Source organism: Anabrus simplex, chromosome 9 (genome assembly GCF_040414725.1).
Source record: "Anabrus simplex isolate iqAnaSimp1 chromosome 9, ASM4041472v1, whole genome shotgun sequence".
NCBI lineage: Eukaryota > Metazoa > Arthropoda > Insecta > Orthoptera > Tettigoniidae > Anabrus > Anabrus simplex.
This window is the reverse complement of record NC_090273.1, coordinates 86,091,353-86,115,912: the sequence shown is the minus strand read 5'-3', so window position 1 is coordinate 86,115,912 and position 24,560 is coordinate 86,091,353. Positions and strand designations below refer to the sequence as shown.

At 39.5% G+C, this 24,560-nt stretch overlaps 1 protein-coding gene across 1 annotated transcript in view; it reads right to left on the bottom strand.

Moving 5' to 3' along the window:
• Positions 1–24,229, bottom strand: part of LOC136881288 (putative E3 ubiquitin-protein ligase UBR7) — a 69,786-nt gene extending 45,557 nt beyond the window's left edge. The window contains exons 1-4 of the mRNA XM_067154082.2: positions 23,852–24,229; positions 23,292–23,434; positions 11,064–11,124; positions 10,831–10,980 (exon numbers count right to left, since the gene is read on the bottom strand). Of these exons, the coding sequence (XP_067010183.2) occupies positions 10,831–10,980; positions 11,064–11,124; positions 23,292–23,434; positions 23,852–24,022 (525 nt within the window). The 5' untranslated portion in view covers positions 24,023–24,229. The remainder of the gene's footprint in view (positions 1–10,830; positions 10,981–11,063; positions 11,125–23,291; positions 23,435–23,851) is intronic.
• Positions 24,230–24,560: the final 331 nt, after the last annotated feature.

Below are 24,560 nucleotides of genomic sequence, written 5' to 3'. Positions count from 1 at the left end.
AAAAACTTGGCGACTTTTCGAGTCAAGTGTAAAGGAAGAATTTGGGGAAGGTCTCCGCAAATTGTTTCCAAGTTAACAACTGAAACTGATAGATGAAGACACTCTAAAAAAGGTTGTGGCAGGTACAACAAAAAAAGTATGTAGACGCCAGAGCCAAATACGAAAACCAAAAGAAACTGCCTGGTGGAATGATATTAAAAAGGCAATCAATGAGAAAAAGTGTGCAAGAAGAGCCCTATATCAAGCAAGAATACGCGCAGATCATCATGTAATTGAGGAGAAGCTGTCAGTTTACAGAGAGAAAAAATGATGTGTCAAACAGTTATAGCTGAAAAGCAGGAATGTAAGATGATCTGGCCACCAGAATAACATAGGCTGGGAATAAGAAACTGTTATACAGAATTGTTGAGAGTAGAAGAACTGGAACTGAATCTATCCAATCTGTAGAACTTCCTAATGGTGAGGTGACCAGGGATAAGAACAAAATATTATGGGAGTTCCAAAGGCACTTTGAAACTTTACTGAACTGTGATGGAAATATCACTCCCTTACATGACGAACCTTATGATTTTTGCAGCAAAAATACCAATAGTTTGACATGGTTGGAAATGGAGACAGCAGTATCTAAACTGAAAAACAAGTCAACTAGATCAGATGAATTTAGTGTTGAGATGATCAAAGCAAGCTCGGGTTGGTTTGAAATGAAGAGTGGAGTCCAGTAAGTAAGTTGTCTTTCACCACTCCTCTTCATAATCATAATGGATGAAGTTTTAAAAACAGTTAAAAGAAAGGTATGGGGTGAGACAAAAGCCAAAGTACAAGTTAGACTAGATCTTTGGCATGAAGCTTTTAGAACCTTAGGTCTTAAAATCAGCAAAACCAAGACAGTTGGACGGTAGAAACTCTCAAACTGTTCATCTAAGAATTGGAGAAGAGGAGATGGATATTGTAGACAACTTCCAGTACTTAGGAAGTGTTCTGTCCTCAGATTATACCATACGTCAAGAGATTAGCAACAAGATACAGAAAGCTTCCAAATTCTATCACGCTGTACGTCAAACACTTTGGGATGAAACATTTCCATTAATTTCCAAGATCAGCCTGTACAACATATATATATATATATATATGGTACCTATGTTGATGTATGGTCTGGAAGCAGCAACACTTACTGGATCAACAAAGAGTCGTCTTCAGGCAACAGAAATGAAGTTCCTCCGTTCTTGTCTACAAAAACATAAAATTGATGAAGTAAGGAATGTGGACATTAGACAACAGCTAGGATTGGGAAGAAGCTTGCTGGAGAGCCTTGAAGTGAAGAGATTGTAATGGTATGGTTGCATGAAAAGGATGGATCACCATAGGCTCCGTGCGTATAGCAATGTGCTGCTGCGGGTGGAAATGATGAGAATTACTTGGAGACATCTTCATCAACAGCTCACCGTAAGAGTCTGGAATGTGTGTGATGTTTACACGCATTTATTCAGTTATTTTACAATACTGTCTTCAGATGATTATTTTTTAATATCACAACATTCCGGTATGTGCTTGTTGGCTGCATTAATAGATACTGTAATAGAGAGCTTTCCTTCACGACCTCACGAAATGGATTTGAAAAGACTGTGGATCTTACAAGTAGATTTTATAGTATTCATGTCACAACCTCACGAAATGGAGTTGAAAAGGCAGTAGACAATTATAATTATAGAAATAGGCCTCCATTACACAATAACAATAGCTTACAGCAAGACCGCATTTTACATACGTAAACGCCTGGTGATGCCCGAGGTGATGCAACTCGTCTCAAGCACTTACTTACTTACTTACTTACTGGTCGGCGCTACAGTCCTTGTAGGTCCTTGGCCTCCTTTATCACCTGCCTCCATTCATCTCGGTCCTCAGCTTTTCTTCTCCAATGTTTAACTCCTAACTTTCTATGGTCATCCTCAAAATCATCAATCCATCTTTTCCTGGGTCTTCCTCTCCTCCTTCTTCCATCAAGTTTTCCTATAAACACCTTTTTAACGGTGCAGGTTTCTGCCATTCTCTGAACATGACCGGCCCACCTAATTCTTCCCTGCTTAATTTTAGTAACAATATCTGGCTGGCCAAACAGTCCTTTGCAGCTCTACATTTGTCCTCATTCTCCACCCATCCTGATCTCTTACTGCACCGAATATCTTTCTCAATATCTTCCTTTCCCATCGTAACAGCCACTGTTCTCTGGAGGTCATCACCCAGCATTCTGATCCATACATAACTATTGGTCTTAGTACTGTTGTGTATATTTCAATTTTTGTATTCCTGATGACATTCCTGGATTTAAACATATTTTGCAAGGCGTAAAAGCATCGGTTTCCACTTGTTATCCTCTCCTGTATTTCCACGGAGGTTTTATTGTCCTCTGTTATTATAGAGCCTAGATATTTGAAAGATGTGACTCTTTGATATTCCTTCCCATTTAATATTACTGCGGTCCTTCCTCTTACTCCCTCTGTCTCTCCCATCTTCATATATTTTGTTTTGTTTATATTCACTTCTAGTCCTAAGTCCTGTGCTTTCTCTTCTAATACCGAGTAGCTCTCTTCAAGAGCTCTTTCATTTCTTGCGATTATTGCTACATCATCAGCATATGCTATCACTTGTACTAATCTGTTCAAAATGGTTCCCCCTGGGTTGATGGGCAACTGACGGATTACATTTTCTAATGCTAGGTTAAAAAGCAGTGTGGAAAGTACATCTCCCTGTCTTAGTCCTCCCTCCACTAAAAACTCCTCAGACAGATCTTGCTCCACTCTCACCTTGCATACTGTTGTTTTCAAGGTCATTTCTGTTAATCTAATCAATTTCCTCGGGATTCCAAATTCTTTCATAATCTTGTAAATTTTACCCCTATCTAGACTGTCATATGCCTGTTTAAAATCAACATACAGCTGATGTAGCTGTTTGTCATATTCATAAAACTTCTCTATCACTTGTCGTAACATAAATATCTGATCCAGAGTAGAGCGATGTTTTCTAAAGCCTGCTTGGTCTCTCTTTCTTAGCATTAATCCCGACTTGCAGGGTCTGCTGCTTTGCTACATCTCCATTTCTGTCTGTCGTTGACATCTTCTGGTGTTAAGCCAACACTGTGCATGTCTGCCCTGATGTTGTCAGTCCATCTCTTTGCCGGTCTTCCTCGTGGTCTTGTTCCCTCTGGGTTGATGTGGAGTGCTGTTTTGGCAACTGAATCGTCCTGTTTTCTCATGACGTGGCCGTACCAGCAGAGACGGACTTCCCTCACTTTGTCTATGATGGGCGCGACACCAAAACTTTGCCGGACGTCCGTGTTCCTTATGTGGTCACATCGGGTCAGCCCCATGGACCATCGAAGCATCTTCATCTCCATGGTTGTCAACATTTGGTCCTGTTGTTTCGTCATGGGGCGACATTCAGTCCCATAGATCGCTGCTGGCCGTACCACACTCTTATAAACTTTTGCCTTTAGATATTGAGGCACCTTTTTATCACAGAGGACTCCAGTGACATGTCTCCACTTGAGCCAAGCTGCATTTACCCTCATCCGAGTATCAGGAGTGGTGTCACAGTTCGAGGTGATGACGGATCCCAAGTACTTAAATTGCATGGTCTTCTGCAGGTCTTCTTCACTGATACTTATGGTACCTCTGGTTTGGGGGCCACATTCCAGGTATTCTGTCTTCTGGATATTGAGGTGCAGTCCATTTTCAGCCAGTCTGTCCTTCCACGTTTGAACCTGATGCTGGAGTTCAGGACGGGTTTCTTATGCAAGTACCACATCATCGGCATAAAGAAGGGTCCAGGGATGTGAATTCTGTATGTCAGCTGTTGCCGTATCCATGCAGAGGATGAATAGCAATGGTGAAAGGGCAGAACCTTGATGAACACCCACAGTGATATCGAAAGGCGGAGAGATTCCAGCAGGACTCCGGACGACACTAGTGGAATTGCGATACAGTTCTAAAGCCTGCTTGGTAATCCCCTAATATTCTTTCCATCCATGATTCAAATCAAATCAAAATCTCTTTATTTGCAAATGAGGTGTTTACCTCGGTGGCAAATGGTACACTAAAATACATTATTGTCAAGCACTAAATATTAAATTAACAAGAGAATAAAATTTTCCTATAATACAATATTATATAATTTACGCTAACAATTTTTTCTATTAAACACACAGCTCATCCTTAATAAATTTACATTGTTTACAAAATTCTACTTATAATATCTCCTGTACTACTTACAAATATAGTCATCTGATATACAGTATGTGGAATTACTTCAAATGATACTGTACAACTGGTATAAGATTAAAATTTACATTGCATTTATTTATTTTTTCTTTTCTTTACCCATTCTGGAACCTAAGTAGCATAACGACATGCTGCGTCTTAACCAGAGCCCCTTTTACCACCACTTTTCAGAGTTCCTGAAGGGCCTTCACAGCTACCGTAGCGGTCCCAGGGCCCTCGAAGTCCCCACTGTACTTCACCCCTACAGGCAGTCCCCTACTTTGGCTGTCCAAACTCCTTAGACCAGGGGATGGAATTAATTTATTCACACACATTCTTTATTTACATTAACCTGCACTGGTCGAATGCCCTCTAACATTTATTTTCTCTGTTGCTGTTTATTCTCTTTTTGAATATCTGTACAGATTTTGGAAAAGGATCAAACACTACCCCTGGTAAACTGTTCCACTCCTTCACACCCTTCCCAATGAATGAAAATTAGCATGCTAACCTTGCAAACTTGATTTGCTAACACAGCGAGGCCACGCAGTTTGGTCTGCTACTGCTAAGCAGAGTCCTGGAGGGGCGTGCCATTCCAGCTGATGAGTCCAAATGGCACGTCTGGACGAAACTCTGCATAATGCACACGGCCTAACCACCCAAAAGCGGGTTCTATTGCTGTGATTTTAAGGTGCAATTACTGTTTTGTCCAATCTGAAGGTACCTTACCAACACTCCACGCTAATTTTACTACTCTATGAAGCCATTTCATCCCTGCCTTCCCACTATACTTAACCATTTCAGGTCTAATTTCATCTATTCCTGCTGCCTTATGACAATGGAGTTTATTTACTATCCTTTCCACTTCCTCAAGCATAATTTCACCAACATCATTTTCCTCCTCCCCATGAGCTTGGCTGTTTGCAACACCACCAGGATGATTTCCTTTTACATTGAGAAGATGTTCAAAATATTCCCTCCACCTCTCCAGTGATTCCCTGGGATCTATTATGAGTTCACCTGAATTACTCAAAACACTGTTCATTTCCTTTTTTCCCTCCCTTCCTAAGATTCTTTATTACTGTCCAGAAAGGTTTCCCTGCTGCTTGACCTAGCCTTTCCAGGTTATTACCAAAATCTTCCCATGACTTCTTTTTGGATTCAACAACTATTTGTTTCGCTCTGTTTCTTTCATCTACGTACAAATCCCTGTCTGCCTCGGCCCTTGTTTGGAGCCATTTCTGATAAGCCTTCTGTTTACGTTTACAGGCTGCTTTCACTTCATCATTCCACCAAGATGTTCGCCTTTTCCCATCTTTACACACAGTTGTTCCTAGGCATTCCCTTGCTGTTTCTACTACAGCATTCCTGTATGCCACCCATTCACTTTCTATATCCTGAACCTGCTTACTGTCTACTGTTCGAAACTTCTCACTAATCATATCCATGTACTTCTGTCTAATTTCCTTGTCCTGGAGATTTTCTACTCTTATTCGTTTGCAGACAGATTTCACTTTCTCTACCCTAGGCCTAGAGATACTTAGTTCACTACAGATAGGTAGTTGTCTGTATCATCGAAAAATCCACGAAAAACTCGTACATTCCTAACAGATTTCCTGAATTCAAATTCCATTAAGATATAGTCTATTATGGATCTGGTGCCCCTAGCCTGCCATGTATAGCGGTGAATAGCCGTATGCTTGAAGAATGTATTCGTAACAGCTAAACCCATACTAGCACAGAAGTCCAGCATACGCTTCCCATTCCCATTAGCTTCCATATCTTCCCCACATTTACCAATCACCCTTTCGTATCCTTCAGTTCTATTCCCAACTCTCGCATTGAAATCGCCCATTAGCACTATTCTATCCTTGCTGTTGACCCTGACCACGATGTCACTCAATGCTTCATAAAACTTGTCAACTTCATCCTCATCTGCACCCTCACATGGTGAATACACGGACACAATTCTTGTCCTAATTCCTCCCACTGACAAATCTACCCACATCATTCGCTCATTTACGTGCCTAACAGAAACTATGTTGTGTGCAATGGTATTCCTGATAAAGAGCCCTACCCCAGACTCTGCCCTTCCCTTTCTAACACCCGTCAAGTACATTTTATAATCTCCTATCTCTTCCTCATTATCTCCCCTTACCCAAATATCACTTACATCCAGATGCATCCTCTTTGCTGACTCAGGCAGTTCTACCTTCTTTCTTCCGTAAGCCCCATTAAATTGATAGCTCCCCATCGAATTCCATTTCGTTCGCCAAGTTGTTTCCAAGGAGTCCCTCGCCTGTCAAATGGGAGTGGGACTCCATTACTCCCATAGGTCCGAGGCTTGCTTAAAGTGTTCTGAGCTCGGTTAATTCATGAAGCAAGATGCTGCCCTACTTGCACATAGTCCAAGTGAGGATCTCTCCTCTAACGGGTTATGGACCACCGGTGAATTTAGTCCTAGCCGCCTGAGCACAAGGAGGGCCACGACTCATATGTCCGAGATGCCCACTCCCATTCCATAGCAACTGGTATCCTGACTCTCAGGACCACTTACTAGGCCACTCAGCCGTTGCCCATGGTTCACGAACTAGGACGTGACTACAGTAACCCACAAACATGAAAGACGAAGAAAATGAAAAAAATATATCTCGCCTATAAGACCCCCCCAACGTAATTCGTTAGAGAACGATGACGATTCCGCTTTGAAACGGGTACAATTCTTATTGCAGCTCTGATGACATCGCACAAATTTGTGAATAGTTTCGTCCGTACGACCTACGCAATGAAAACGTGTCGAATCCATGCGGTACATCTGTGTTTCGTAGTTAAGAAATGTCCGCCTCTGTAGCGTAGGTCTACTGCAGCTCTGATGACGTCGCACAAATAGATGAACAGGCCTAGCTTCATGTCCAACCCGCGCATTGCAAGCATGCAACAGTCATGCTATATGTCTGTGTTTTGTAGTTGTTAATCCCTCAGCGCCGACCTCTATACGTGGCATAGACCCATACATGGTTTCGCATTTACGGCTATAGTGCAAAGAGTTTTGGTGTTATGGATATGCAAATTGTTTTGTTTCCAAGAAGACATTTCCGGGTTTATCATTGTTGTAAATAAGAATTAAAATCGTTAAAGTGTAGTTGCTTTTCCAAGGATAAGCATTTGTCAATTAAGTCCGAGCACCAATCTCTGCTTTTTTTTTAAATAGTCCGTTTGCTTCATTCTTTCCCACAGAATAAAATAAAGAAATTATGATCTGAGAAGTTTGTCTTTTTGCGTGATGTTCTTTGCTCTAATTTTGCATTAAGAGTGCAGTTTATTTATTATATTTGTCTTTATTTCTCAGCTTGTAATATTTTCGTAACTCTCCACGAGCACTCTGTGTAGGCATCAGTTAGTGCTGCTTTCTGTCATATGACACGAGAAGCAGTTGTGCATGGTATATATCTTGTTTGAAAGACGATGTATCGACCTTTTAATCTGAAATATGTATCGAGTTGGTTTGATTCGTCATAAATGTTATTCGCCTCTTTCAGTTTCGTCCTGCTGCTTTCGGTCTCGCTGCAGCTTCATCAGCTTGTGTGACGCACCGTGCTCAATGGCTAGCTCCTGCTGACAGTAACGTGCTTGAAATATTGTATAATTCAAATGAAACTTTAGTCAGAAGTAGTAGTGGCAGTATTAGCAGTAGTGATAATGAAATAGATGATGTGGCTGTGGTCAATGCAGTGGTAAATGATGAGTGTGACGATGAGGAGGAACCAGTACTGGGAAATTTCGTGTAGGAGACTACAGATACGCATACAGGTCAAAGGGAAGTTTTCAACAGTGAATTATGATTCCTAGATTCTCTAATAATATTTAGACAAGTCACAGGGACAAACATTGAGCAGTTACCTTATCAGTTTCAGCTGATGGAAGGTTTGTTTACAAAATACGCTTGCTCGGGTGGGGAACAAAATATTCAAGGCTGGCGCGCATCAGATAATACAGTTCCAAGGTTGCAGGAAATACATTTTATCAGGAAATTAGCACCCAAGAGTGAGAAATCCAAACCTCAGAGACGTATCGCGTGTTCAAAACACGGCGAAAAGAAGACAACGGTGTACTGCTGCCAGGAGAGTGCCTTGGGTCTGTCTCGAAGAGTGCTTCGAACTCTTATCACACGAAATTAAATTACTAAGGAAATGTGAAACAATTATGTAATTATCTGCATGTACATAGTTCTATCATAAGGAATTCCAAATTTCGTGAATATCGGGCTACTCTTATACTAGTAGTAACGCTTTAAGTGAATCAATGTATTTCAGTCGCGCGTAGTTGAAATCTGCCCGGCCGCGGGGTAGGAAGCTCTTTATACGGCCGCGACGCTGAGGGGTTAATGTCCGCCAGTGTAATGGTTAGCACAATTAGTTGCTGTTTTCGGGGGCCTGACTTTGATTTCCAGTACCGTACTGCCAGAGATTTACGAATGGCAGGAAGGTTGATATGCGGTAAAAGAGGTACATGTAACTCCCCTCCACTGGGGGTGTGTCTATAAAGAGCTGTACCACCTCGGGATGAGGAAACGAGTTTACTTTAGTTGAAATATTGGCGGTTGTTGCTATTTATACAGCAGGCGAGATCATTAAAAAAAATGGTCGTTTAATATCTCGTAACTCGGGCCAATATAGGTATATATTTGGAGAGAAGTAAGTTTAAAACGTGATAAAAGCTATCCAATTACGATTGTTTTACTCGCCAACATACCTAACAAATAATAATAATAATAATAATAATAATAATAATAATAATAATAATAATAATAATAATAATTTTATGTCCCCACGTACTTTAAAGGTTTAAACATAAGAGTTTCATTTTTGGTCCGTATTGAACTGAGAATGGAAGATAGGAAAAACTAGAAAGGTTCCACCTTTTCAATACAAAAATGTTATAGGTTTATTTATAACATGTATTTGCACTTGGGACTAGTTTTGGCTGATGATGACGCCAACACAGCGTCGAAACTATTCCCAAGTGCAAATACATGTTATAAATAAACCTATAACATTTTTGTATTGAAAAGGTGGAACCTTTCTAGTTTTTCCTATCTTCCTTTAAAGGTTTTTCGGAGAGGCCGAACAAAACATACTAGGGTATGCGTTAATAAAAAAGAGACAACGAACGAACGAAATTAAAAATTATGATAATAAAACGCATACCGTCACCCTGTAGATATCCATAAATGCGGTATATTTTCCTGTTATTTTTATTTTTCCGTTGAACTTTTGGCACTATCAGGGCAATAATATACCTAACCTAAACAATGTGGTCGGCCTTATCTCATGGACAGCTGTTTATGCAAATCCTGATGTGATAAATGTACAGAACAAGCATGAAATGTACTTAAAAATAAGGGTCTGTGTTTCAACAGCCGCAGTTATCAAAAGAATGTTTCCAGTTACTATGTATTACATTCGGAAGTACAACTCGTAACATATGCTACTTATCAGCTGACGGTTTGGCATGCCTTCTACAACACGGCTTTATTCAGAAGGAGTGGCTTCTGCTACATGTACACCAACTGGGAATATCAGAGACCATCTGGGATTAGATTTACACTGTTCAGACTCTATAGTCGGGAACGAAATTATGTTTAAAAGGTTCAAAAAGACGGGACCTCGTATGCTCTTGATTGCAGTGCATGGCTCAAAGACATGAAGCATGGCTGACGCGACTGACGAGAGATAGCAGTGAAGATGACGACACTTAGAATGCCGACACACCGGTAGCACGGCAGGGAAGTTGGCGGTGCAAGGCGATAATTAAAATGAAAACAGTGATCAGGTTTACTGTGTGGTGGGCCTACTGCTGAACTGACAGACAAATGACTGGCCATTAACTTCTTTTGTATCAATATTTAATTATATAACACGATACCCTCCCTTTCTTCTACGGGATCGAGTATGAAGTGAGACGAATCTTCGTAGAGAGTTTTTACGGCCGTATGCCCTTCCTGACGTCAACCTCACCAGAGGAATTAATGAAATGTAACGTATGAAAGTGATAGAAGTGACTAAAACTTTTATATGTACCGTAGGCCTAAAAATCGTGTTCACCATTTATTGTCTTTTTACGTTTAGAAATACTGTCTTCCGACGAAAATAGGCAGTATAACTAAAATATATTCCAAGTTTGTTAAATAATAGTATAGAATGTTTACACGTACAATTTATAGCTCTTTATAGCCTAGAAGTCATGTGTTCGCTGCACACAATTTTGAGGTTATCGCATATTGGACCCCCTTTACTATTTTAGGCTATAAAAGTGGGAAAAAAAAGGGGGTCTAATATGCAAGTAAATACAGTATATGACTTTAAAAGAAAACAAGGGTGTATTTTAATAAGATGGCTAATAACGTGATCATTACAGGATCTCCAGTTTTATACGGAAATCTGATTCCCAGGGTCATGAATTTTCATTTCAAAGATCGAACATGCATTGACCAGGAAATACTGTATTTAGTTCTTTCAAATTTCACAACAAATTTTTACAATAGAGTGGAGGCACATGTACCTATAAATCTACATACCCGTCCATGATACCAATCCTCACACACAATGCATTGTATCATTTCATCCTCTGTATCATCCTCAGGGTCAGGGTATGGTCGTTTACAAGTGCAGTACACTCCCCAGAAGTTCTGGTTGTATTTATTCAAATCATTCACAGCACTCTTATCCTACCGAGACAAACAGTAAATATTATCACACAATAACTAACAAACTTGAACACTTACTTAAGAAAGGGTACTAATTTACTTACAGGTTCCAAATTGCATTTGTTAGAAGAAAATCTGCTAGTGCCGCAATCACATCTGAAATTTCTGCAAACAGAAATAAAGTTAATTATATAATACAAGTAATTTTATCCTTACCTTTTTTACCAATACTATGTGCAATGCATACACAACACACATTATCTACAATACACAGTACACAGCTTTACAAACACCATAAATGAAAAGGATCCAATCATAATTCAAAATCAATATTATTACAATTTATCCTTAAAAAAAAATTAACAAAAGGAATATTCATGAAAAAGTACCCCCCACATGAAATTGACATTTCTTTGTTGTACTTGGAGATAGGGAACATGTTCTGATATTTATTTTTGTTACTGAAGTGACTAATTGCATTTATCAATAGTTTTTTTTACAAGTTGCTCTATGTCGCACTGACGCAGATAGGTCTTATGGCGACGACGGGGCAGGAAAGGGCTAGAAGTGGGAAGGAAGCGGCCGTGGCCTTAACTAAGGTACAGCTCCAGCATTTGCCTGGTGTGAAAGCATGGAAAACCATCTTAAGGACTGCCGATAGTGGGGTTCGAACCCAGTATCTCCCGAATACTGGATACTGGCCGCAATTAAGTGACTGCAGCTATCGAGCTCGGTTTATCAATAGTTGACGCCATGCTACCCAATACATCACTATATTCAGCTGCGCGCGGAATGACTGCCGTCTGTGTACTTCTCGCGGCCTTCTCGCTGAGGATGTGAGTACATGATCAAGCGGTCAACAATGCTGTCAACATGTATAGTTGGGAAATAAGATTAGTGACAAAACAATTGGATTGTGACCATGCAAAGAGGGAAATGGCTTTTAGGACTCTAGCATTCTGTAGGGCGATAAGAGCAGATTCTATTGCCTAAGTCGACAGGTGTATCCTTATTTAAGAGCTCCTTCCCCCTAGATGTGAGAGTGCAGGAATTCCTTAAGGCTGCCACAGCCCTGTATCCACCACTGCATTAAGGTAAGTTTCATATAATTACTCAACAGCAATAATTATATTAATTATATTAATTATAATGGCCAATGTAAAAAGAATATGATGTCGTTGCCATCGACGAGTATTTCACATATTATAATATGGTGTTTTTATTTGTGCTTTTAGTCAGCCAGGGTTGGTAACGCAATCTAATTATCATCGTCGATGGCAACGACATCATATTCTTTTTACATTGGCCAAAAGGATTGCAAGTAGCTACTTTAGCAATGGACAATGGCGCGTGGTGCTCTTTATTAGGTTATAAAAATAAATGTGCTTCTAGGGATGGGATGGTGGGTTCCTAGACATTGCAATGAACACATCTCTCCTATAAAAGCAATTCCAAGTAAGATCTGCATAATTTCAACTTCCTTATAATGTTACAAACTTTGGGTTGCATGGTGTCAGCTTCTGCCATTGCATTTGGCCACCTGGTGCAAGTCTTTCTATCTGACGCCCACACAGGCAACCTTTATGTCTGGGTGTGTGGTGATGATTATTTATCATATGAGCTTAGTACTGTCCAAGGACATGTTCGGTTCACCTCGCACAGGTGTCGATGATAATAAGGTAGGGACATAGCGAAACCCGGTGTCAGCCCATTGTCTACTACTGTCGAAGAACACCAAGGGTTCTGCTCAAGGCTTAAAGTCACCATGTGATAGATGAATCACCATCAACGTTGTCATATGTCCTCACTCCACATGAATACCGCAGAAAGGTTTGTAATTGAAACCAGGCTTTTGACATGCAATCTAGAGATTAGAAAGTTTACATCACAACCTCTCCTAAACTCCCAACCAACATTCCACGGCCAACTCAAAGTTCCAGCCTCCTACACATGACAGTTCCATAGTGATGACGTCAGTCTTTTAGTGCAGCGATATGGAGGCATGAGTCTTGTTTCCATGGTGGTTTCGTAGCACATTGTTGTTATTTCAACGTTATTAGGGGTGTTTGTTGTGTTTAAAAGTGATAACAGTATGAAAACGCATCAGTAAAGGATGTATTTTCAGCAATAGTATACATTAAATACTATAGAATTCTAATTTGAGCAGTCTGATGTTAGGAAGTATTGCTAGGTTATGTGATAGGTTAGGTGTACCCACTGAGCTATTATGAATTGTCTGAAGTACTCTTAAAGTTTATCATGATCATTATAATAATGTGTGAGTGTAGTGTGCCTGGATGTACATCCAATTACCGTTCAAATAAGGAGGTGGCTATCTCAACATTTGTGTTTCCTAGCGATAAGGAAAAGCGAGCTAAATGGATTCATGCTCTACACCGAGTTAATTTTGAACCCAGTAAATATGCCTGTCTGTATTAAACATTTTTCTGAAAATCACATAATTCGAGTTGATACTGCATAACGACCAGATGGTTCCGTTTTAAGTGAGCCTAGGGTAATGCCGAAATTAACTGACGATGCTGTGCCAACTATATTTCCTGGGCAGCCGTCATATATGTCTCAACCAATACTTGTCAAACGAAAATCGCCAGAAGAAAGGAGAGAGGAACTAAACTTCAAGACATGGTGTGAATGAGACAAGATATCAAATTATTAGGACTTGTTGGGTAAGTTAACAACCCTAAATGTACTTGAGTTCATTCAAAATTGATGTTCATAAAGTTTTGTTTTACAAGCTTCAAACCAGACATTCCAACTATCAAGATATCTGTTACAATTTTCAATGTGCAAGTTTACTTAAATGGTTGCAAGATACCTTCTAAAAAATATGCTGGATTTTAGGAGATAGTCTGCTGTGTACCACATGTTCAGCACTTGAGTGTTTACTGAGTCATTTGAAAGCTTTTAGTAACTCGTCTACATCAGGTGATACAGTTAACAAGTTAAAAAATATGTGTTTAACTCTAGATGACTGTATTAATGAGTTAATGAATTGCATTTGGCTATCACTAAATCAAGGGACTTAGAAATTTATTTCATTATTGCATCAGTATTGTTTTACATAGCAGGGTACATTTCATGCTGTTTATTAAGAAATGTGAAAGGATGTGCTGATTATCAAACACTTATTACTTTGGACAAAGAATTGTCAACAGTAGGACTGAATGATGAAACAAATTCATACTTGCTAAAGCTGTGTAGAGGGGGGTTGAAATAGCCTAGAGATTTTGTTTTTCAAATTGCTGTGGAGGGCTACACTTTATTTCAGACCTTGATATCTGATTTTGAAGATTCCTTTTTATACACTGGAAGTCACAGGGAAGTTTTTACAAACCATTTGAAAATGAAAGTTTAAGAAACTGGTAAATACTGTTATAAGTATGTGTGTGGTATCGTGTTCATTAGTATTCTGTTTAAGATCTGCCACATTTTGCGAAACATTTTTAGTAACAATTACTCAAACACTGATAATGAGTCGAAAAACCTGGTAATTTCTGTGACAAGTGAGGGTGTGTGCTGCAGATTTAATGAGTGTTGTGTCTAAGATCTATCATATTATGGCAAATATTTTTCCTAATTGTCATTCATAAACAAATAATTAATTAATAACCCTAAACAAATAAGTGTAATATAATGGCATTTTAGAGACAGCAACAGTTTGCCTAGTGACAATCATACTACTTTTCATATTGCGGAAAGCTACACATTAACTGAGACCTTGATATCTGATTCAGAGATGTAGTTTTATACAGTGGAAATCGTAGGGATGTTTCTTTCTATGTTTTCATAATGAATGTTGAAAAACCTGTGACAAGTGTGGGTGTGTGCTGCTGAATTAATGAGTGCTGTGACTAAGATCTGTCGAATTTTGGAAAATACGTTTTTTAACTTATTCATGTGCTCAGAAAACTATTCACTTAGTCACCATCATTGTACAGTCCAAGTGAGTAGCCTTCAGTCGAACATTTTACAATATGTAATATACTACCTTGAGTGCACATATTTGTGTATTCATATGTATTCTTTTGATAGTGTTTCTTCGATGTTATGTGTTTATGGGATTATTATTGCATTTTCTTTGTCACATTATGATAAAAGGTATCGTATCAGCAGTATAGGAATTACACGCGACGATGGAGAGTGAGCACTGTACGCGTGACGTCACAACTGTTGGTATCAGGCCTCTATATATTAAGATGGCCGTGAAGATTCTGATGATGAATTTTTTTCCCCCCACCAACATGACTTGAACTGGCTAACAAGGTGGCAGTGATTACTGTTTTAGAGAAAGTACAACTAGGCAACCATGTTCTACATAACACTAATTAGAGGGACAAAATGGAAGGAAACCAACAGTTTGAAAAATGAAGGTACCGGCCAAAGACAATGGCCATGAAGGGTGGAAAATGAGACTCCCTCGGCCTCGCGTGCTCTAATACTGTCAAGGTCGGAAAAGAACAAGAGTTAATCAAGGGAGGTCGGATATGATAGATGAAAGAGAGGAGTCTGGTTGAAGTAAGTGGAAGCAATGCCAGGACCCAGCTAAGAGCCCCATGGTCTCCAACCCATCCTCCATAGTTCAGAGCCCAGGGGCCCCTTTTAGTCACCTCTTACAACAGGCAGGGGATACTGTGGGTGTTATTCTACTTCCCCCACCCACAGAGGGAAACCAGGTGTCAGATCATATAGACATAAAACCTTAATCATGGCCACCAGGTAGGGTAAGGACATCCTACTCTGCCGGCATTGGGTTATTTAACTTTATGCATTGGAGGCAAAACCTTCAACAATGGTACTTCTTACTCGACCTGTAACTGTCCATTATGCTAGCATGATGGAAACTATCCCTTATACCAGCTACTGAAGCATCTAAAGAACTTCGTAAGACACCATCTGTCATGACTGAGTTTACTATTAGGAGATTTTACGAACTTATTACAAATATCTGCCTCATATTACTACTGGTATAACCTGTAATTACATTATATGGCCATCGTCTTGTAAACGATTCTAATCACATTAAGCTATTGGTTTCTTCATCTCTATTGTTTAATTCAATATTCCCTCATTTATAAGAATATTTTTGGAACTACTAAAAGTTCTTTATTTCCCTATTTGCTCTACGTCGCACGTCTTATGGCGACAGTCATAGGATAGGGCTAGTACTGGGAAGGAAGCAACCATGAGCTTAATTAAGGTATAGACCCGGCATTTGCCTGGTGTGAACATTGGAAACCAAAGAAAACCATCTTAACGGCTGCTGACTAATAAAAGCGGTGACATATATCTGCATAGTACTTCTATTTTTACCTTTTATTTTAGCCCATATTTCTGATATCTGTGACAGGGAAAAACAATCTCCAAAGTAAGTAAGTAAGAAAGTAAAATCTGTTTGTAATTTGTGCAGGATACTTTCTTTTTGTTTATAGCCGAATCCATTCAACTATGAGGCATAACGATGGTTATTGAAATGATGTTTGCCCCTGCGAATCAGATATTACCACTGTGGTTGTCAACATTAATAGTCCATATTAAATAAATCATTTCTATTACAAGTAATCATATTCATACTGGTCCGTATTGACTATATATTACTTGATAAAAATATATCGTTTTAACCACCTAATCAATATACGACACTATAATCTGAAGGATCATAAAATGGTTCATGTTTGTGGGTTACTGTAGTCACGTACTAGTTCGTGAACCATGGGCAACGGCTGAGTGGCCTAGTAAGTGGTCCTGAGAGTCAGGATACCAGTTGCTATGGAATGGGAGTGGGCATCTCGGACATATTCTGAGTCGTGGCCCTCCTTGTGCTCAGGCGGCTACGACTACACAATTCACCGGTGGTCCATAACCCGTTAGAGGAGAGATCCTCACTTGGACTATGTGCAAGTAGGGCAGCATCCTGCTTCATGAATTTACCGAGCTCAGAACACTTTAAGCAAGCCTCGGACCTATGGGAGTAATGGAGTCCCACTCCCATTTGACAGGCGAGGGACTCCTTGGAAACAACTTGGCGAACAAAATGGAATTCGATGGGGAGCTATCAATATTAATGGGGCTTACGGAAGAAAGAAGGTAGAACTTGCTGAATCAGCAAAGAGGATGCATCTGGATGTGCTAGGAGTAAATGATATTCGGGTAAGGGGAGAAAAGGAAGAAGAGATAGGAGATTATAAAGTGTACTTGACGGGTGTTAGAAAGGGAAGGGCAGAGTCTGGGGTAGGGCTCTTTATCAGGAATAACATTGCACGCAACATAGTTTCTGTTAGGCACGTAAGTGAGCGAAATATGTGGGTAGATTTGTCAGTGGGAGGAATTAGGACAAGAATTGTGTCCGTGTATTCACCATGTGAGGGTGCAGATGAGGATGAAGTTGACAAGTTTTATGAAGCATTGAGTGACATCGTGGTCAGGGTCAACAGCAAGGATAGAATAGTGCTAATGGGCGATTTCAATGCGAGAGTTGGGAATAGAACTGAAGGATACGAAAGGGTGATTGGTAAATGTGGGGAAGATATGGAAGCTAATGGGAATGGGAAGCGTTTGCTGGACTTCTGTGCTAGTATGGGTTTAGCTGTTACGAATACATTCTTCAAGCATAAGGCTATTCACCGCTACACATGGGAGGCTAGGGGTACCAGATCCATAATAGACTATATCTTAACAGACTTTGAATTCAGGAAATCTTTTAGGAATGTACGAGTTTTTCGGGGATTTTTCGATGATACAGACCATTATCTGATCTGTAGTGAACTAAGTATCTCTAGGCCTAGGGTAGAGAAAGTGAAATCTGTCTGCAAACGAATAAGGGTAGAAAATCTCCAGGACGAGGAAATTAGACAGAAGTACATGGATATGATTAGTGAGAAGTTTCGAACAGTAGACAGTAAGCAGGTTCAGGATATAGAAAGTGAATGGGTGGCATACAGGGATGCTGTAGTAGAAACAGCAAGGGAATGCCTAGGAACAACTGTGTGTAAAGATGGGAAAAGGCGAACATCTTGGTGGAATGAAGAAGTGAGAGCAGCCTGTAAACGTAAACAGAAGGCTTATCAGAAATGGCTCCAAACAAGGGCCAAGGCAGACAGGGATTTGTACGTAGATGAAAGAAACAGAGCGAAACAAATAGTTGTTAAAACCAAAAAGAAGTCATGGGAAGATTTTGGTAATAACCTGGAAAGGCTAGGTCAAGCAGCAGGGAAACCTTTCTGGACAGTAATAAGAATCTTAGGAAGGGAGGGAAAAAGGAAATGAACAGTGTTTTGAGTAATTCAGGTGAACTCATAATAGATCCTAGGGAATCACTGGAGAGGTGGAGGGAATATTTTGAACATCTTCTCAATGTAAAAGGAAATCATCCTGGTGGTGTTGCAAACAGTCAAGCTCATGGGGAGGAGGAAAATGATGTTGGTGAAATTATGCTTGAGGAAGTGGAAAGGATAGTAAATAAACTCCATTGTCATAAGGCAGCAGGAATAGATGAAATTAGACCTGAAATGGTGAAGTATAGTGGGAAGGCAGGGATGAAATGGCTTCATAGAGTAGTCAAATTAGCGTGGAGTGTTGGTAAGGTACCTTCAGATTGGACAAAAGCAGTAATTGAACCTATCTATAAGCAAGGGAACAGGAAGGATTGCAACAACTATCGAGGTATCTCATTGATTAGTATATCAGGCAAAGTATTCACAGGCATCTTGGAAGGGAGGGTGCGATCAGTCATTGAGAGGAAGTTGGATGAAAACCAGTGTGGTTTCAGACCACAGAGAGGCTGTCAGGATCAGGTAATTGAAAAATGCTACGAGAGGAATAGGAAGTTGTGAATCAAGGTGTAGTAAAGCTAATGCAGTGAGCTCGCAGTTGCGATCAGCAGTATTCTGTAAGAAGGAAGTCAGCTCCCAGACGAAACTATCTTTACATCGGTCTGTTTTCAGACCAACTTTGCTTTATGGGAGCGAAAGCTGGGTGGACTCAGGATATCTTATTCATAAGTTAGAAGTAACAGACATGAAAGTAGCAAGAATGATTGCTGGTACAAACAGGTGGGAACAATGGCAGGAGGGTACTCGGAATGAGGAGATAAAGGCTAATTTAGGAATGAACTCGATGGATGAAGCTGTACGCATAAACCGGCTTCGGTGGTGGGGTCATGTGAGGCGAATGGAGGAGGATAGGTTACCTAGGAGAATAATGGACTCTGTTATGGAGGGTAAGAGGAGTAGAGGTAGACCAAGACGACGATGGTTAGACTCTGTTTCTAACGATTTAAAGATAAGAGGTATAGAACTAAATGAGGCCACAACACTAATTGCAAATCGAGGATTGCGGCGACGTTTAGTAAATTCTCAGAGGCTTGCAGACTGAACGCTGAAAGGCATAACAGTCTATAATGATAATGTATGTATGTATGTATGTATAATCTGAAAAGATTATTTATGAAGAAAAAATTAAACTTTTTTTTTACATCTGTATATTTACGTTCCACTAACTGATTTTACGGTTTTCGGAGACGCCGAGGTGCCGGAATTTAGTCCCGCAGTTCTATTACGTGCCAGTAAATCTACCGGCATGAGGCCGGCGTATTTGAGCACCTTCAAATACCACCGGACTGAGCCAGGATCGAACCTGCCAAGTTGGGGTCAGAACACCAGCGCCTCAACTGTCTGAGCCACTCAGCCCAGTTGTTTATGTTCTTATAATGTTATTTAATTGTTTGTAATGTTAATGTGCTGATGATGGTTACAAGAGTCAAAACATGTCCACTATCTGTTCATAAATAAAATTTTTGGATACAGTGTTGTATACTGATTAGGTGGTTAAAACTATATATATTTATCTCAAACACTGGTAATGTCATGACTGAAAAGGCCTGAAGAGCGTGAATACATTAGCATTCATATTATTTCATTATGCTCTAGCGTTTTGCCTCCTGAATGTAGAACAAGTCAATAAAACTGAACTTTTTGCTATCTGCTTTACGTCGCACCGACACAGATAGGTCTTATGGCGATGGTGAGACAAGAGAGGCCTAGGAATGGGAAGGAAGCGGCATGGCCTTAATTAAGGTACAGCCCCAGCATTTGCCTGGTGTGAAAATGGGAAACCACGGAAAGCCATCTTCCGGGCTGCTGACAGTGGGGGTTCGAACCCACTATCTTCCGGATGCGAGCTCACAGCTGTGCGCCCCTAACCGCACGGCCAACTCGCCCGGTAAATAAACTGCACTATTGGTTTGAGTTTGGTCTTGAATATATAACCTCACCTCCAATGATTGTACGTCACTGAAATAAAATTCACAAAGCCTATGTAATTGCACATCCCAAATCAAACTGTAAATGATTGAAATTAAACAAGGGTCACACATACCACTTGTTATCAGATCTATTGTACACAAACACCAGAAAGCTTTCCCTTTTCCTAAAACAAGGTTGCCATGAAACATCCGTAAGGGTTCAATGTAAGAATTGATATTTCGGAACCAGCTCAGTGTATTATTAATACTATTATTATGCAAAAATGATGTGAAACAACACATTAAGTAGCTGAGAAAAATATCCATCCTTTATGATTGCCAGAGATCCCACCAACCCATCCCTAGAAGTATTCTTACTTATATAAAAAAATTAAAAACAAAACTATGCCAATATGTGGGTTATGTAGACCAAAGGTATCGATGAAATATCACTGTACTATTTGTCCCAAATGGAATATAACAATTCATATTACTCATAGTGTAAAATCTGTGGTAGATTAAGAAATAGTACGAAATATTTTACTTGCAGGGAATAATATGGATACATACTTTACTACCTTACAACTATTTTTTTCTGCTACGTCGCTGTGCTACCGTATGGGTTTTTTTTGTCTAACACTTTCGAGTGTAATGTCTTTGCTCACAGAAGTTGTTTGAATTAATTAGGTGTCTTTTTCTTCACACTGCTCATTCCGCTGCTTGTGCCGTCTTTTGTTTCTTTCTTGAGGTCCAGGGCTTGCACCGACCAATGAGAGTGCTATGCCTGTAAATTGTCATTATCTTTGTCCATATGACTAGCGCACGCAGTACAAACTGCAAATAGCATGATCCCTGGACCAATAAATATATTCCTTGTTTGTTGAAAGGAAAGGTTATATGAACGCTACTGATCCACTAAATATCACTGTAATATTCGTCACATGTGAAAGGTAATCATTGATTTACACAAATAAAGTCTCGAATCCCAGGTAGATTAAGAAATACCGTCGTTACTAGCAAGAAATATGAATACGTACTTATGAGCTGTAAACAGGAGTCCATCATGTTTCATTCCGCTGCTCGCGCCGTCTTTTGTTTGTTTCTTGGGGTCCAGGGCTGGCACCGATGAATGGGAGTGCCATGTCTGTGAATTCTTATTATCTTTGTGCATTTGTCTAGCGCGGACAGTTCAAAAAGCAAAATGGAGGTGAACAACATTAAGGATGTTATCGCTTTTTTTGACGACTAAAATCACCATGTAATAAGGAAATTACAAGACCTAAATCTCGTGCCGAAGCAACCGGAAAATAGCATGATCCCTGGACCAATAGATATACTACTTTATTAAAGGAACAGCACTATTAGACAATTGACAGTTGAAGTGACACGACACCAAAGCATTACCGTGAGCAAAGACATGACACACGAAAGTGTTGTGTTACAATCAAACAAAACACGGAAGCCCTGCGACGCAGAACAAATTGTATATAGCTGTAAGGCAGTAAAGTATGTATTCTGTAAAATTAAATATTTCCATTATTTCTTAATCTACCTGGGATTTTAGACTTTATTTGAGTAAATCAATGATTACCTTTCATATGTGACAAATATTACAGTGATATTTCGTGGATCAGTAGCGTTCACGTAACCAAAGGAAAAAAGCATGATCCCTGGATCAATAAATATATCATTTAATGAACGAGTCCACAAAGTTTGAAAATGATGTGACATTGCATTTGCCAGATGCAACTGCAGTATCTGCAACATTATTATATTTTTAAATACCGGTACGCAAAGAATGAAATTCAACAAATTTTTACTCAGTCATAGGTTAATTGAATGAAAAGTCCTGTCAGCAAGTTCAAGCGCTCCACCAAGAAGGGTAGGCTACATGTTTGCATGGGAACCTTTCCCCTGTAAAAGTTTTAGGCCCCAATCAAATTTCTACTAAAAGCAAGCACAATGTATCCCCTGCCACAGTGGGTAAGTCTAAGTTCATTAACTGAAGTTCTGTTCACTGTTGAACATTGAATACACTGATCTTGCATTCTTGGCATTAACCAATAATGTTGCAGTGTATATAGTCCACGCAACTTTTAGCGATATTACTTTGTACGGGGGTGAGGAATAAGGAGGGAGCTCTCCCGATTCCGGTTATACTGCTAGCTAAATGGAAATGAAATCTGAATTGAATCGATAATATGATCAATCAATATAAATTTTCTAAACATTTATTATCTCACACCAACAACTGTGTCATACATACATTATTTAACATTATATAACATTTCTGGATGGGAATCTTGTTCCTAGCATGAATTCTATAGTTTAGCTTTGCTGTGTAAACAACATTACTAGTATGTAAAGTGTACACCAAATGTCGCACAGCGATGCATAGTTTGTGTTTCAAAGGTTGCCAATACGAATCTCGAAGATAATCGAGGTCGACCGATTCAGCACTAGGGTGTGCACGTATCACTAAAAGCTGCACTAGGAACCTCTGGGATGCACTGCGGCTCTAACTTTGCTTACACCCCCAGATCCCCTTTGTTTGCAACCTGTTTTTGCCTCATCAGATCAATGGTTTTATCAGTAGCCAATGGTCTAACCAATCCAGACCAATGCTCTTCTCACCAGCCGATAATCTAAACAAATCAGACCAAAGCTCTTGTCACAAGTCAATAATCTAACCAAATCCTATCAATGGTCTTGTCACCAGTGACAACTAAGTTGGCAGCATTGTGTAGTGTGTTATGACATTATGGGGGCCACGCCATGTTGTACTCCTAACCTCTCTTCTGCTTCCCCGCCAGTTAAGTTCTACCAGTTAATTTGTTTATTTTCTATATGGTATCTGTCATCTCACTTATCATTCTACACTGGGACTAAACTAACTTTGTGGTTCAAACATGTGCACAGGAACAAATGAAGCAGGGCTGAAATTTGTGGACTAAAGGGAAAGGAGGGCAATATGGAGTAAGAAACTGATGCTGTACCATAGTATATGTGAATATATAACGATACTTCACCCTTACAACTACCACTAAGTGTTTTTTTTTTTTTTTTAATTTACCTCTTAGTGTACAATTCAATCAACTCGTGGCCTTCGTGGCAATGGTAACTGCAGGCCAAGCAAATACCAGCTGGCTTCATAGAATCACCAGAATGAGGTATGCAGGTGGTGCATGCATACAAAGCTTGCCTTTTCACATATCCCTGAAACATACCAAAGTAAAGTGAAGCTGATGAAAAAAGATACGAGAAGTGAATCAGAAGTGTTAACACACCAATCAGCATACAATTTTACACTACAGCTAAAACAGGACATAATTACGATATCTAGAAGTTTACTCGAAGCGTGTAGTAACATTAGCATAAATACATACGAAAATAAAAACTAGAAAATACTGTGGACTGCCATTCAAACAAGGCTTATTTGGAACGCATTACTTCGGCACTCCCAAGATTTAATGAACATCAATATGTATACTACATCCTCGCCGTAACTGTAATAAGTCAGAAAAATTAAATTAATGGCTTTCTAGGTCTGTTCCAATCACAGAAAATTATTTGCATCTTTCCTGACGCTTACCAGATTTGCTACGCAATAGACTTGATAAATATTAAACTTACCCTCGAGTAGGTGCAGTTCTGATCATCAGAGGCACCCAACACAGCTTTGGCATCATCTTCTAGTTCCTGCTCCTCTTTTAAGACATCTAACATCGTAATTCCACGATTTTCATCGTCTATACAATCATCTTTAGATTCCTCAACGTCTACAGATCTTGAGCTTTCCGCCATTTTTCACTGACACTTGCTTTTTGGAATATGAAAGTTATAAAAATTTTATAAAGAAGTTCTGATAAAAAATTAAAGAAATATATGTAAGTAAAAAATCAATGTCCAAACAGCATTATGAACTGCGCATCAAATAAAAATCCATAATACAAAAGTCTACTAAAATCCCTCCTAAAAGTACATAATATGAGCCTTGAGATAAAGATATTTTACTTTACAATTTTTAGATCAAAGAACTTTCAAATATTCAATTAAAAAATTATGTCCATAATTTCAGGTCGAAAATATTACGATCGATTTTATCAATTTAAATCTTCCGTATTATGAAAACAATAAAAAGAATGTTTCAGATATGAAAAAAGATGTTTAGAAAAATACAGACATTGGAACGTATTAAAAAATGAGAATAGGCCCACCCTCAAAACTCTATATAAGTAGGCTTAGGTTTCGGAAATACTTTAAGTAATAATATTAACATTTTAAAAACCGGGCGAGTTGGCCGTGCGTGTAGAGGCGCGCGGCTGTGAGCTTGCATCCGGGA